This window comes from Tetrao urogallus (genome assembly GCF_951394365.1).
Source record: "Tetrao urogallus genome assembly, chromosome: 6".
Lineage (NCBI taxonomy): Eukaryota > Metazoa > Chordata > Aves > Galliformes > Phasianidae > Tetrao > Tetrao urogallus.
In genome coordinates, this window is record NC_136819.1 from 32,132,696 (window position 1) to 32,145,091 (window position 12,396).

Below are 12,396 nucleotides of genomic sequence, written 5' to 3' on the forward strand. Positions count from 1 at the left end.
TAAACAACATAAAAGCATACAGACAAAGAAGTGTTGGAAAGGAAGTAACATGCCCTTATACTTAGCATTTGCCCACTTGTCACTCTTAAATTCTCATCTGCTTTTCAAATGTAGTGTAATCTAATTTTTATGCATACTGTATGCTCACACAGACAATTTCCTCATTTCAGAGTATGTTGTTTGGTAAAGGCTTTTGTACTTTTCCTTAACCTGTTTCAGAAATAGCACTGTCACCATTTGTCTCAGTAATATACAGCACGATGGAAATTGACATTTTTCTATGCAGAAATAAAAAGAATATTGGTTTTATCAAAGACTGAATCTCTCCTTTCCCTCCAGTTAGATTTGAATTTGGTCACTTCAGGGCTTACTGTGTAGGATGATTTTAAGCAATGGTCCCAGTGGTTGCAGGCTCTATCACCTTATAATTGACCATGACAGGAATTATATGTCCAAAGCCAAGGGGTAGAGTGAATAGCATATGTCAGGGTCAATTACAAGGTGGAAGACCCTGCAACAAAAAAGACTGTACTGATTAGAGCATGTTGTTGGCATGGGAGCTGACACTTCAATGTTATTTCAAAGGACACTGTCAAATCCACCCTTCCTTGAGGTCTCAAAATCAGAGGCATATTATGTCAGTCATTTATGCTACAATGTAATAAAGTTCTGTTGGATGCTGGAAGTTACAACTGATTTGTTGCTTTCCTTGCAGTGATAAAATGTTTTAACTTTCAAAGTTAAGCTTGCTATTTTCCTAATTAGGATATACTAGTACTCCATACTTGTTAGACCAATTGTCCCAAGAAAACGCTTACTGTAAGACGAAAACAGTTTGAATGCATCACAGTTAAAAGCTGTTTTGATTTTTTAAGTTAACATTATTTGTTCTGGCACAATTGAACACAATAGGAACAGTGGAGTACAAAGAAAATAGTTCTTTTTATTACTTAAAGCTATGTTATAAATATTTTATGACATGGGAAAATTTTTGTAGTAAAACAAATGAGCCAAAAAAAGCTGCTGTTTGCTTATTCTCCTGAAACTTCAGCAGTTTTAGCCTATTCAAATGTTCTTAATCAGTGATGAACTGCAGCACCATTTAATAAATGAGTAATCATCCCAAATTATCTATCAGCACAATAAGATGCTGCTGTTCAGTTTTAGATTTCATTACACAAGTTCAATTTCCTGATTCCTTTCTTTAAAGCTGTTTCTTTAAACTTTTGCATCTTTTTTAAAAATAGACCAGTCATTTCTGCCTACACGTGATGATAGAGAAGATACTGGAGCTTAATTTCACTAACTTGACAGCTAATTTCTCCCTGTTCTCAAGGGTTATTACTCTGACCACATTTTTCCAAGGTATTTTGTAGCTATCAAATATATGGCTAATTCTCAATAAGTTAATGCCTGTGGTTACAGAGTCAAAGTTGTTGGATAACAGACTTGTTACAAGGATTGCTGAATCTAAAAAATCTTCTCATCCTCTAGAACAGTTAATGAGAGATAATAGATTTTAGTACGTAGAAATGCTGTAAAATTTCTATTTTCAGAGTCTTCATTGGCAATTAATGAAACTTCACCGGAAATACATCATCTTATATAACAGAAACTTTGTTTTGAAAATTGAACATGTAATTCTTCACCATATAAATGCATCTCTGATCTACATTTGTAACAATGTAACATTGGAAGAGCTCTCACACTTGTTTTGTATTTTGAAGTGTTATGCAAATTTTAAAATTGAAATGCTTATTTCTAAAAAATCCTTTTTCTTTTCTTCACAAGTGGGAAAATGAGGATTATTTAACCTGTAAATACTTTTCCATCGCAATAGAAATTAAAATAAATCAGAATACAAACTTCTACTGGCTTTTCGTAAGGCAGAGGTAATCAGATATTTTTTCCCCATTGAAAGTACTAAAGCAGTTCATTTCAAGGAGAAAAAACAGTAAAATCCCACGAGTTAAAAAGAACAGGAAAAATAAAGGCAAATGGAGGATTTTGCCAGTCTCACTTGACAGTTTCCCTTGGTGGTAATTACTGTTAGTAGTTTAACTAATAAAATAAAAATTTTGAACACTGAAAACAGATCTACTCAAGGGGAAAAACTACTCAGCTTCTGATGAATACAAATTTTAACTTGTCTGGTTTCTTCTGGAAACTGACACAGAATGGTCATTTTCATGAAGCAATACATCAAAAGGTTAATTTTTGTTTTGACTCACTATAGATAGGTAGATTGATTAATAAAAAGGTAGGAGTTTATCAAAAGCTTGAAAAAAGTGTTATCATATACGTACCTTTACTTATTAGTAAAGAATGTGAATAATACTGTCTTAAGCTAAATTCCCTCTCTGTTACAGTGGTTAATAAATACAGGTCTGCCAATCTGCTTGAGAGCTAAAGGATGAAGGAAAGTTGCTGAATTACATAGTTAAGAAAAATAGGTCAAATTATCCTGTAAAATGACAATCTTTATCAAAATTAGGAACTATAGGATTAGCTGTATATATTTTTAGTAGCGTTGATATAGATAAAGCACTTAACAGCAAGAAGTCAGTAGGTCTGATAAAAGTCAGTGTTCATGTGCAGTGTAGATGGTGAAGACCAGATCTGAGTGAATGGCTGGAGATAGATGTCTGAAGTCACTGCCTAAAAAGAAGTGAACAGTATGACAGTATGATATAGTGTTCAAACTAATCTCAGTAGGGTGCATAATCTCAGGCATAATACCTTAGTAGCATGATTATACAGGATGTAGCAATTCAGCAAAGTAATTTATATTTGCTGAACTTGAAACGAAGACAGAGTGATCCTGAGTCCTTAGATGAGGAGATACACATTTCATAGTACGTTAGTACAGCACATTCTTCCACTCTAGAAGCTTTTTACCCCAAAAATAACTTCAGTGTATCTCACAGAAGAGTTGATAATATCCTGTTAACGGGAAAGTAAGTGGAAATTCAGGAAAGTTGTCATTGGCAGTGTATTGGAACTGCTGAATCACAGCCTGAACCACTAATTGAGCAGCTGGGGAAAGGACTTGGTCAGCCCTGGGAGCACATATGAAGGCAATTCACCTGTGTAACTAGAAGGGGTAGAACCTGGCTCCACCTCTTAGACCCCCATTTAATGGCTGACTGCCACTCTGGAAGGATCTCTGGTTGGAGATCCCTTACTGATTGGGTCCTTTCTGCAAGTCTAGATGTTTGGAGATGGGTGAGCACATGCTTATGCTCCTGTGAAATACTATCCTATCTGGTCACTTTGTTGTTACATTTTTGTGTTACCCTGCCACTGTGCTAGTCTTTCCAATTGTAACAGGCAAGAAGCTGAAGAATCTGCACAGAGAATTCCTTAGCCTCTCTTAGAAAGAGAGATGTATTCTCTCAAAATCTAAAATATTTCTGTAGTAACAACTTTAGGCATTAGCAGCAGTAATAATGCTGCCACCTGGTACAGGAGGGAAACCCTTCTGGCTGCAGGTGGGTCATAGGGGAGCACCCATGACAAATATAAGATAAATAGCACAGATGGCTACTCCAGGGCTCTCACAGGGGCTTAGCTTGGCAAGTAGAGGAAGCAGTTTTTCAAAATCCTTATTTTAAAATGGAAATATTCTTCTAATGCTATGTCTTCTTTATATATAGAATTCTGTTACTGGTGATTATAATACAGAGCCTTTTAATTAAGAACTACAGCAGTTCACCTTTAACTGCCAGTCACTGGATAATTGGCCCTTTTCTAATAGGCACTGCAGCTCAGGTATGCTAAAGTGGCTGTTTCTCAGAATAACTTGCTGAAAGTAAGTTATTTTTGGAACTCATTTATAAGATAACTTAATTAACTATTCCAAGTTGTTAGGGATACTGCATTGCAATTTTTAATCCTCTGTCAGGTTCCTCCAATAATATTAATTCATTATTATTATTTTCAACTTTCTAGGCAGAAAATGGTGAGAGAGAATCATGGAGCCATCACTGGTTTTTCTGTACAAACTAGCCAATACTTCTCCAAGAAGAAAGGAAGCTTTGGTGAATTTCTTGCTTCAGCTACTGCGACAGTATAATAGAATGTCTTGGGCAACCAGTTTGACAGATGATGCAAAGTCTTTTGTCCACTACCATATGGCAAAACATTTTAAAAGCACCAGAGCTATTTCATCAGGTGGATGAGACTGAAAAGATTTACCTACTGAATATGTTTCAAGTTGTTTGAAACTAGCGCCCTCCTGGGTAAAATGTAATTTGTTTCACAGTTTCACTTTATTAATTTGCTATTGACATTTCTCACATGCTGAATAGGCTTTTTACTTGTGCTAATAATTAGTGATATCTTCACAAAAATTCCAGTCTTGAGAGCAAATGAAGTAGGCTTTAGTCCTGTACTGTCATATGTAACTTCTAGTTCAAACAAGTCAGGAAATTTGTTTTTTGAAAGCTGTAAAATTGAGTGCAATGGAATCATCTGCTGAAAAAGAAACAACATTGTGTCAGTTAGATAATAATGGACTTATGAGAAAGAGACTTCAGAATTATTCTGAATTAAGATCTTTCCAGAGCTGCTAACAATGATACTGAGGAGTCAATATCTTTACAAGTCTTCTTTTTGTTATAAATTTGCGTGATTAAAAGTATTGATTTTATAGCATCTGCATGTTCTAAAGTAGAAAAACGTATGTATTTTTTACATTTCATGTATTGTTTTTAAATATAGTGAATAAACATCTTTTAGAAGTTCACAAATACTAGCTGAATTTTTTTTTTTTTAATAACAAAAAGAAAAATATTTTAACAGAAATGACAGGAGGTAAGGTATGATAAAATATCCACCCACATTTTTTCCCAGTAAATCAAATACCTTTACACTACCTTCTTTTACAGTTCCTCAGAAGTGCTGTAATCTTCTGCCAGAACATTATACAATGTTGCTTGATTCAATTTTTTAATCTCTCCTATAATCTTGGAGTCCCCTGGATTTGCAGTTTTAATTCAGAACAGGCCTCCATTTTACATTTCTGAGCACAAAAAACAAGCAAACAAACAAACAAAAAAAACATTAACTTGGCTGCTGTCCTTTCATCAGAATTTCAGGTTTAAGTAACCTTGGTTCTGATCATTTAACAAGTTATAAAAAGCAAAAATGGCTTTCTAAGAAGTATGCATTTCCACCATCACAAAACTACAAGAAAATCAAACTGCCTTGTAATTCCCAAGTAAGTCCAATATTTTGTCTCACAACCGATGGCTTGTCATGCTCAAATCGTGAGCTGAGGAAATATTTTTTTAAAACACAGAATTTTTCATAATTATTCCTGTGTGGGAAAATCTATGTTGTTGTTACAACACCTGCACAACTACTTACTGATTTTTTTTTTTTTTTTTTTCATCTTTTTCAGGAATGTATTTAGTAAATCATTTTATTGCCTTTATATCTGCCTGAAATTAACTACTCTCATTTTACATGTTACAGGAACTTATTGCACAAATCATACAAATCAAGTACAGTCAAATCATCCAGGAAGAAAAAAACAAAAACAATAAAATAAACTTCCCAGAAACAGCTATTGCAAACTGGTTCGTGACTGTTTTAAAAAAATTCCTAAATACTGTATCTGTCTCACCAGGTATTACAGAACTTATTTTGGCACACTTAACACTATAATTTCACTAAAAATAAAGTGCTTTTTTAAAAGGAATTTTCTTATCTGTTTTTATTAATCTTTTTTTTCTTCCTGGGAACTTCAAATACAACAAATGAGCAGGCAAATTGTTTCTCAGAGACTTGCACTGGGCCCTAATGGTACAGGTTGTTATAAAGTGCATAATATCACATTACATAGGGTTGAGAAGATTTCATGTATAAAGCATACCCTTGTCATGAGCTCTTAGGAACAAAGCCTTTTATGTTAGCTGTGCTGTTATGCAATTCGGTTCACATGGAACCAGGTGTTAGAGCTCCCGGTTGGGGTGATGCATGGTCTGTATGGTGCTGGCTCACTGGGGATTAACTGAACCCTGCAGACCAGGATCTGACTCCATGATACTACACGTGTCTGATGATTTTCTGTAGCAACCTCCTAAGGGACAAGCAACAAAAAGCTATACAGGGATCTCCAGCCCCATTCTAAGTGCACAAGTGTGGGGTGCGGTGGGCTCTCCTAGCACTACACAATACCTAGCCATGGTACCACTTGCAATGCTAGGTGTAAGATGGTGTAAGACTTAGAATAGTTGCTATTTCACCAGGCTTTGTCTTTGACCTGGGAGAGAGAAAATTGAGTCTGTATTCAGAGGCTAGACTTTAATGCCGTATTAATTCAGCATGGAGACCTACAGTGGTGTACGCTGTGTGCATAAGGGTCTGGTTATTAGCAAAACTGACCCACAAGGAGGATTACATTAGGTTTATGGCCGGCGGAAGCTGAGCTCAGCGCTGCAGGTGGACATTTCCCACGTGCGCCTGCAACAGGCAGTCCTCCTCCTGCCCGCACAGATCCTCACGGCACCGCGGTGACAGGAAAGGGTCTCCCCAACAGGGACTGAAGGAGCACGCAGCTCTACCCAGCCCCGACGTGAGTCGCCTCGGGGTGACGAACTCTGAAGTCCCGCACAATTTCCTTCCACCGCACCCGGCCCTCCCGCACCATAACGAAGCACAAGAGCTGGGTGGACCTAGCAGTTGCGTCCGCTGTGCACGGAACAAGCGGCCCGCCCGGGCCTAGCGGCAGTAGGCCGCCCGCTCCCACGTAGGCGCCCCGCGCGCTGCCTTCCCCGGCGCCTCCCCCTGCCGAGCTCCCCTCCGGGCCGGCCCTGGCAGCCGCGTCCCCAGAGCTCTCTCCCGGACGCGTGAGAAGTCGTCCTCCCGGGCAGGGCCTGACGGCGGCCCGGAACACCTCCCTCTCGCTCAGGCAATCGGCCGGGCTGCCCTGGGAGGAGGGCCTGCCGCGGGGGCGCTGCCGGGCGGTAGCGGCGGCGTGCGTGGCCCAGGGTGGTGGGGAGCTTGGGCTGCGCACTCATCGCACGTCTCCTGTTCAGTGTTACCGCCCCGGGGCAGTGTGCAGCATGCGAGTAGTGGCTCTGATCAGGTAACGGCCAGCGAGGTGCTGGCGGCAGAGCAGGGCGCAGCGGGGGAGAGACTGCGGGGCGTGGTGCCACCAGCGCCGCCCGAGCGTTCCCCCGAGCCGCCCCGCGCCCCTGCCCGGCGGATGGGAGGGTCCGGCAGGGCAGGGTGAGCAGAGCCTTTCCCCCCCGCCCCCCCCAACCACGTGCTGGCCAAGGCTGCCTCGCTGCTAATGCCGTGCTGTCGGGAACTGCGAACATTACCGGTCTGTAAAAGAAAAGAAAAGAAAAGAAAAATATAGTTCAAGACCCTTCCGCTGATTGCTGCCCGCCCCTTATCTCGGTCAGCTCCTGTTTCGTGAGTGGGGCCTTTGCCAAGACCATGCAGTTAGGGCAGTTCTGCTCACTTTTAGTTCAATTTTCAAGGTTATTTTTTGTTTCCCGTCCAAATACTTTATGATCTCTCACGGTAGACTTCCTAGCGTGCCTTCCGAGAGGCATTTCGTTTTGCTCGTTTAAAAAAAAGACGGGAGCTCCCCATTAAAGTAGCTATGGTTTGGCTCAGCCCTATCTGTGAGGTGTTTTATTTGCTTCTCATGTCGTCCTGCTGGTTTTGTCCGTTTCCACGGTTGTTGTACTGTAAATAATACTTTTTTTTTTTTTTTTTTTTTTTTTTTTTTTGTAGTTTCAAAAAGAGATGAGTGTTATTTTGCTTTTCTAGCAGTCTAATTGTTTTCTTGAAAAATAACAATTAGAAGACAGCAAGCTGAGGAACCTATATGTGAGAACTGCTTATATAGGATGCAAGCAGTGTGTTTTTATTTTTGGGTGCATTAACTTTACCAAAGTTCTAATATTTAATGTGTTAAATTCTCTCAGGCAATGTCTGATGTCAGACCCCTCTGAAGTTGTTATTTGGCCACAACAATTACAAATCATTGAAATACTACCCAAAGATGAAAAAATGGAACACCAAATGGTATCTGTGCTTCTCAAGATCTGCTTGAATAATGACAGGGAGAATCAGCTTCAGTGCTTTTTCGTGTTTTAGAGATAAGTTTCTGTCTCCCAGGTTTATTTATTTTGATATTCTATAAAGAGAGGAATGTGTTAAATGGCAGGATGAAATAAAATCCTAAAACAGGTTTGTAACACAATTGCTATTTTTATGGGCAATTTACAAGGATGTATTTAGTTTCAGTAATAGTTTTAAGAAGAATTTTAAAGAGACATCAAAGTGTCTAAAATCTTTGTAACAGAGCTAGCCTCGAAGATCAGAGGGAGAAAAAGTATTTGGAAAGTGCTTCTTACTTTTGAAAAGGTCAGGATTATGTATAAAACTACTTTAGCCTGTTTCTTTTTGTTCTAAAATGTTGGCCACACTTAAAGTTGATAGTCTTGCACTAAGGTGATATTTATGGGCTAAGCCCTGTATTGTGTTTTGTGCTAACTCATAGACATTTTAAAGCCAGTCTTCTAACTGAAATATGATATTTTTTTTTCAATTCTTTAATTCTTGTGGAATTTTCTTAGTGTAAATGGTTACATTTGTTGATAGAAGGATTTTTTTTTTCCTCCTAGAAGTCTTTTATGGATCTGTGCCTTTATGATTACCTTATTTTTTTCCTGGTATTTTGTTAGTTTATAGTCCTACCTGTTAATGGACCTGGAGCACTGTTAAACCTAAGCCTGGGTGTGGCCAGCATCATTCAGTGTCCTTCAAAAACTATGTGCTTTAATCTCTCTTGGATATTTTTTTTTTTCTTTTTTCTTTTTTTTTTTTTTTTTCCTGTCACAAGCTGGGCTGGAACTGTGCTGAGTCCACCTTCCTCTTTCAGTATTGGCTTCCAGTATTGGCCTCATTGGACCTAGCTGTCTTGTGTTTTACTGCTAGACTAGAAGGCCTTTTATGTAGGTAACATTTCCTTCTGTTTCTTTGGCATAGTTATTTTTTAGGGCCATGATAACCATAATACAGAAAATAAATAGGAGTATAATACCATGTGATACAGCAAGCACTCTACAAATCTTCAATAAATGTGGGAAATCTGAATGTAGCCTCATCTTAAAATGATAACATTTAATACAATTCATGTTAATGAAATATTAAAATGAATTGTATTAAAAGATTAATAAATTTATTCTGGCGTCCTTCTTAATTTTAATTAGAAATGTTAATATTGAAACTCTGTGAATGGCAAAGGCAAAAATATCGACTGTCATTACTTGGCTTAAGTTGTATTTTGGAGTAGAAATCAGTGCCAGTAGTAGGCTTTTACTTTTTAGAATGGAATCATTCAGAAATAAAAGAGCCTTTGTCTTATTATGAGACTGTTTAGCCTGAAATTTCACTTTATGAAGTGAATGCTAACTACATTTTCAAGCTATCAAGCACAGTATTCAGGATTAATGAATATGTCTTTTAATGCTCTTTTATCCATATATAGATCAGAAGAATGTTGTAGGAATGGTTGAGAATAATGTTAGGTACAGATGGACCCTAAAATTAGAAATCTGTTTATCATATTTATAACACTGAAACATAAGCACCTGCTTTATGACAGTCTGTAAAGTACAAAAGGATTCCATATTGTTTATACAACTTCTTCTTGAGGTTTGAGTTACACAGAAAGTTAGGGTCAGCATGCAGATTTTTACCATGGATAGAAGCCTAAATTGAGGGGAATAGCTGTATAATTGTATTACTGTAATACATTTCAAGCTCTTGCATAAGAGAGAGATAGAAGCAGGAGCTTCCTGTTAGAGATACTGAAGGATTTTGCTCCTAACAGCGGGGAAACAGTGGTGGCCAGTTGCAGCAAGGAGTGCTTCAAACTGCTGTCTGCTCTTCTGTTCTGGTCCCAGGGACCACGAGGCAGGAAGCAGTTTCACAGAGGTATTGTGACTCCTGTCCTGGGCTGGTGTTTGCAGTTGTAGTTTGAAGGGTGTGAATCTCAGCATAGGATGTTGAAGTCTTTGTATCTGCACCAGTTTTAGTTTTGTTGTTAGACTGTAGTGCTTCTTTTGACAGGGATTAAAATCCATGTGAGAAAGCAGGGTTCGTTTCTCACTGGTAGTGAAAAAAGTTTCATTAGGTTTTAAGTCAAAACTAATCATGTTCCATGTTTTTGCAGTACCGTCTCTTGGCCTCAGGGGAATGTTTTTCCACTTGTTATTCCAGCTTTTATTTAACCAGCTGTAATTTTTGTTATCTGCAATTATCTGTAGTAAAAAGTGGCATGTTTCATGCAGAGCAAACTGCACCTACTGCCTGCAACAATTAGAACTTCTGACAATGGGAAGTACATTTAAAGTATTGAAACTTTGGACAACATATCCCATTAAGCATGAAAGTTATTCCCGTAGTTTTCATCTAAAAGGACAGCTAAATCTGGTTGTTCTCTGGAGTTTTGTTGTATCTCTGGATACTGGGAGTTTTGTTTGTTTGTTTCCATGTTACTTAATAATGGGTACAGAATAATTGGTCCCTGGAGTAAAAGATGGTTCTTGTTCTGAAGGGATTCCAGGTGAAATGGCTGTTCTTAAGCTCTCTGATGAGAAATGAGATAAAAGATTAGAACTGGATACCTGTTTTTTTGGCTACTGTGTATAAATAGGAAACATTGTTTCAGCTTTGCTATGGCGAAATCATCCTTCAGTTCCTACTAACATTTTGCAACCTCCTCTTATTCAAAAACTTAGTAACCTGCTCTGATAATGTTGAGAGCGAGACAGGAGGGCTGAAGTAGTCCCGGAGAGAGCTAGAGTTTTTTTGCAGTATTTTCACTTAATTGCCACTATTTTCTGTTTTACAGTGGTGGGAAGGACAGCTGTTATAATATGATGCAGTGCGTTGCTGCTGGGCATCAGATTGTTGCTCTAGCCAACTTAAGACCTGCTGAAACCACAGGTATGTAGAAATACCACATAGGAGTTTTTTGCTTGTTTGTGTTAATTAGAAATGGTAGACTGACAGCTTTGCCTTCAATATTTACATATTGAAGGGCAATCTAGAAATCTCAGGTAGAAGGAAGAAAATGACATGGATACCTATTCAATTTAATTTATTTTTCCTTGAAGAGAGAGAAAAAAAAAACCAACAAAAAACACAAGGTGAAGGTTGGTAAAAGAAAGCCTTAAACAATTTAGAAAGAAAAGCACAAATATTTCCGGTGGTATGGGAAGAGGTTGTATGAGTTAAGTAGCACAAACAGTAAAAGAAGTAAGAGGAAATGAGCAAACAAAATGAATACTGTATTTCTAGAAATGCGTTAAACTAGCATAAACCGTTTTGCCAAAGTAAGCAGTTTTGAAGTTGCTTGTTCGTTTTTAACTTAATGTATCTTTCTCCATTATTCTAGCCCAACATTTGTAGAACTGATCTGAATTGCAGTTTATCTTGATATGCTTCTTTCTTTCTTTTAGCTTTGTCCAGTTTTCTGATCAGTTCCTCACAGGCTAGGCCTAGACTTATTCCTACAGAAGATAATGGGAGAATCTCAGGTAGTCTGAGTTAGGAGTGAGCTGAGCAGGGGAGTATCTGCTACTTCTGTGTTTGTCTAGAGCATAAAATGATGTGTGTTGTTATCCAGCTGGCAGGAGAGTATATTAAATATGTTAAAGTATAATGTCTATCAACAATTAACCTGGTAACTACATTTCAGGAAGCTATCCAGAGAAAGTGAGAGAAAATGGGAGCTGACATCACAGATAAATCATGGACAGACCTAGCAAATGCTTGGGAGTACAGGAACAATTTATTTTCTTCATAGCTAGCACACAATCATCTATAATCTTATTGAAATAAGTTGTCTTTAAACTAATTTATCCCCATAAGAAATGTAGAATATTGTCATTAAAATCATAAAATGGTGTCTTTAAGTGTGTAGTTGGATATTTTGTGGAAAGTTAATTGAGGTGCTTCAGGCAATGGCAGATTCTATGCCATTCATTTTATTTTATCTGCACCAGTGCTGCCTGGAGAGTCTCAATTAATAAGAAAAACTATGTATTCTGAACTGAATATCAGTTTAAAGACCTTGTCATGTTTTATTTATGTTGGAAAATACTGACTTCTCTTTTAAATCATCTATTTTGGTTTAGGTTGGTTAGTTGTGATTATGTGTTTGGACTTGCCCATTCTGTGCAAGTACATATCTTTGTGACTGTTGTATGGCATCAAATGTGACATGATTTAATTGTTACATCACAAATTAATTACCTTGATCAGTATTACAGACTGTTCTCAAGATGTGCTAGATGTACTGCAGAGCTGCTTTAAGTGTTTATGTGTAAATTAAGAGAAGTTCCAGTGTGATAGATTAGCATT

General features: G+C 38.0%; 1 protein-coding gene across 2 annotated transcripts in view; it reads left to right on the forward strand.

The window, feature by feature from the left end:
- Positions 1-7,052: 7,052 nt before the first annotated feature.
- DPH6 (diphthamine biosynthesis 6) overlaps positions 7,053-12,396 on the forward strand; it is a gene marked incomplete at its 3' end in the record, with an annotated part of 176,359 nt that continues 171,015 nt past the window's right edge. For both annotated transcript variants that reach the window (XM_079536913.1, XM_079536914.1), the window contains exons 1-2: positions 7,053-7,093; positions 10,883-10,977. In XM_079536913.1, coding sequence (XP_079393039.1) covers positions 7,071-7,093; positions 10,883-10,977 — 118 coding nt within the window. In that variant the 5' untranslated portion in view covers positions 7,053-7,070. The remainder of the gene's footprint in view (positions 7,094-10,882; positions 10,978-12,396) is intronic.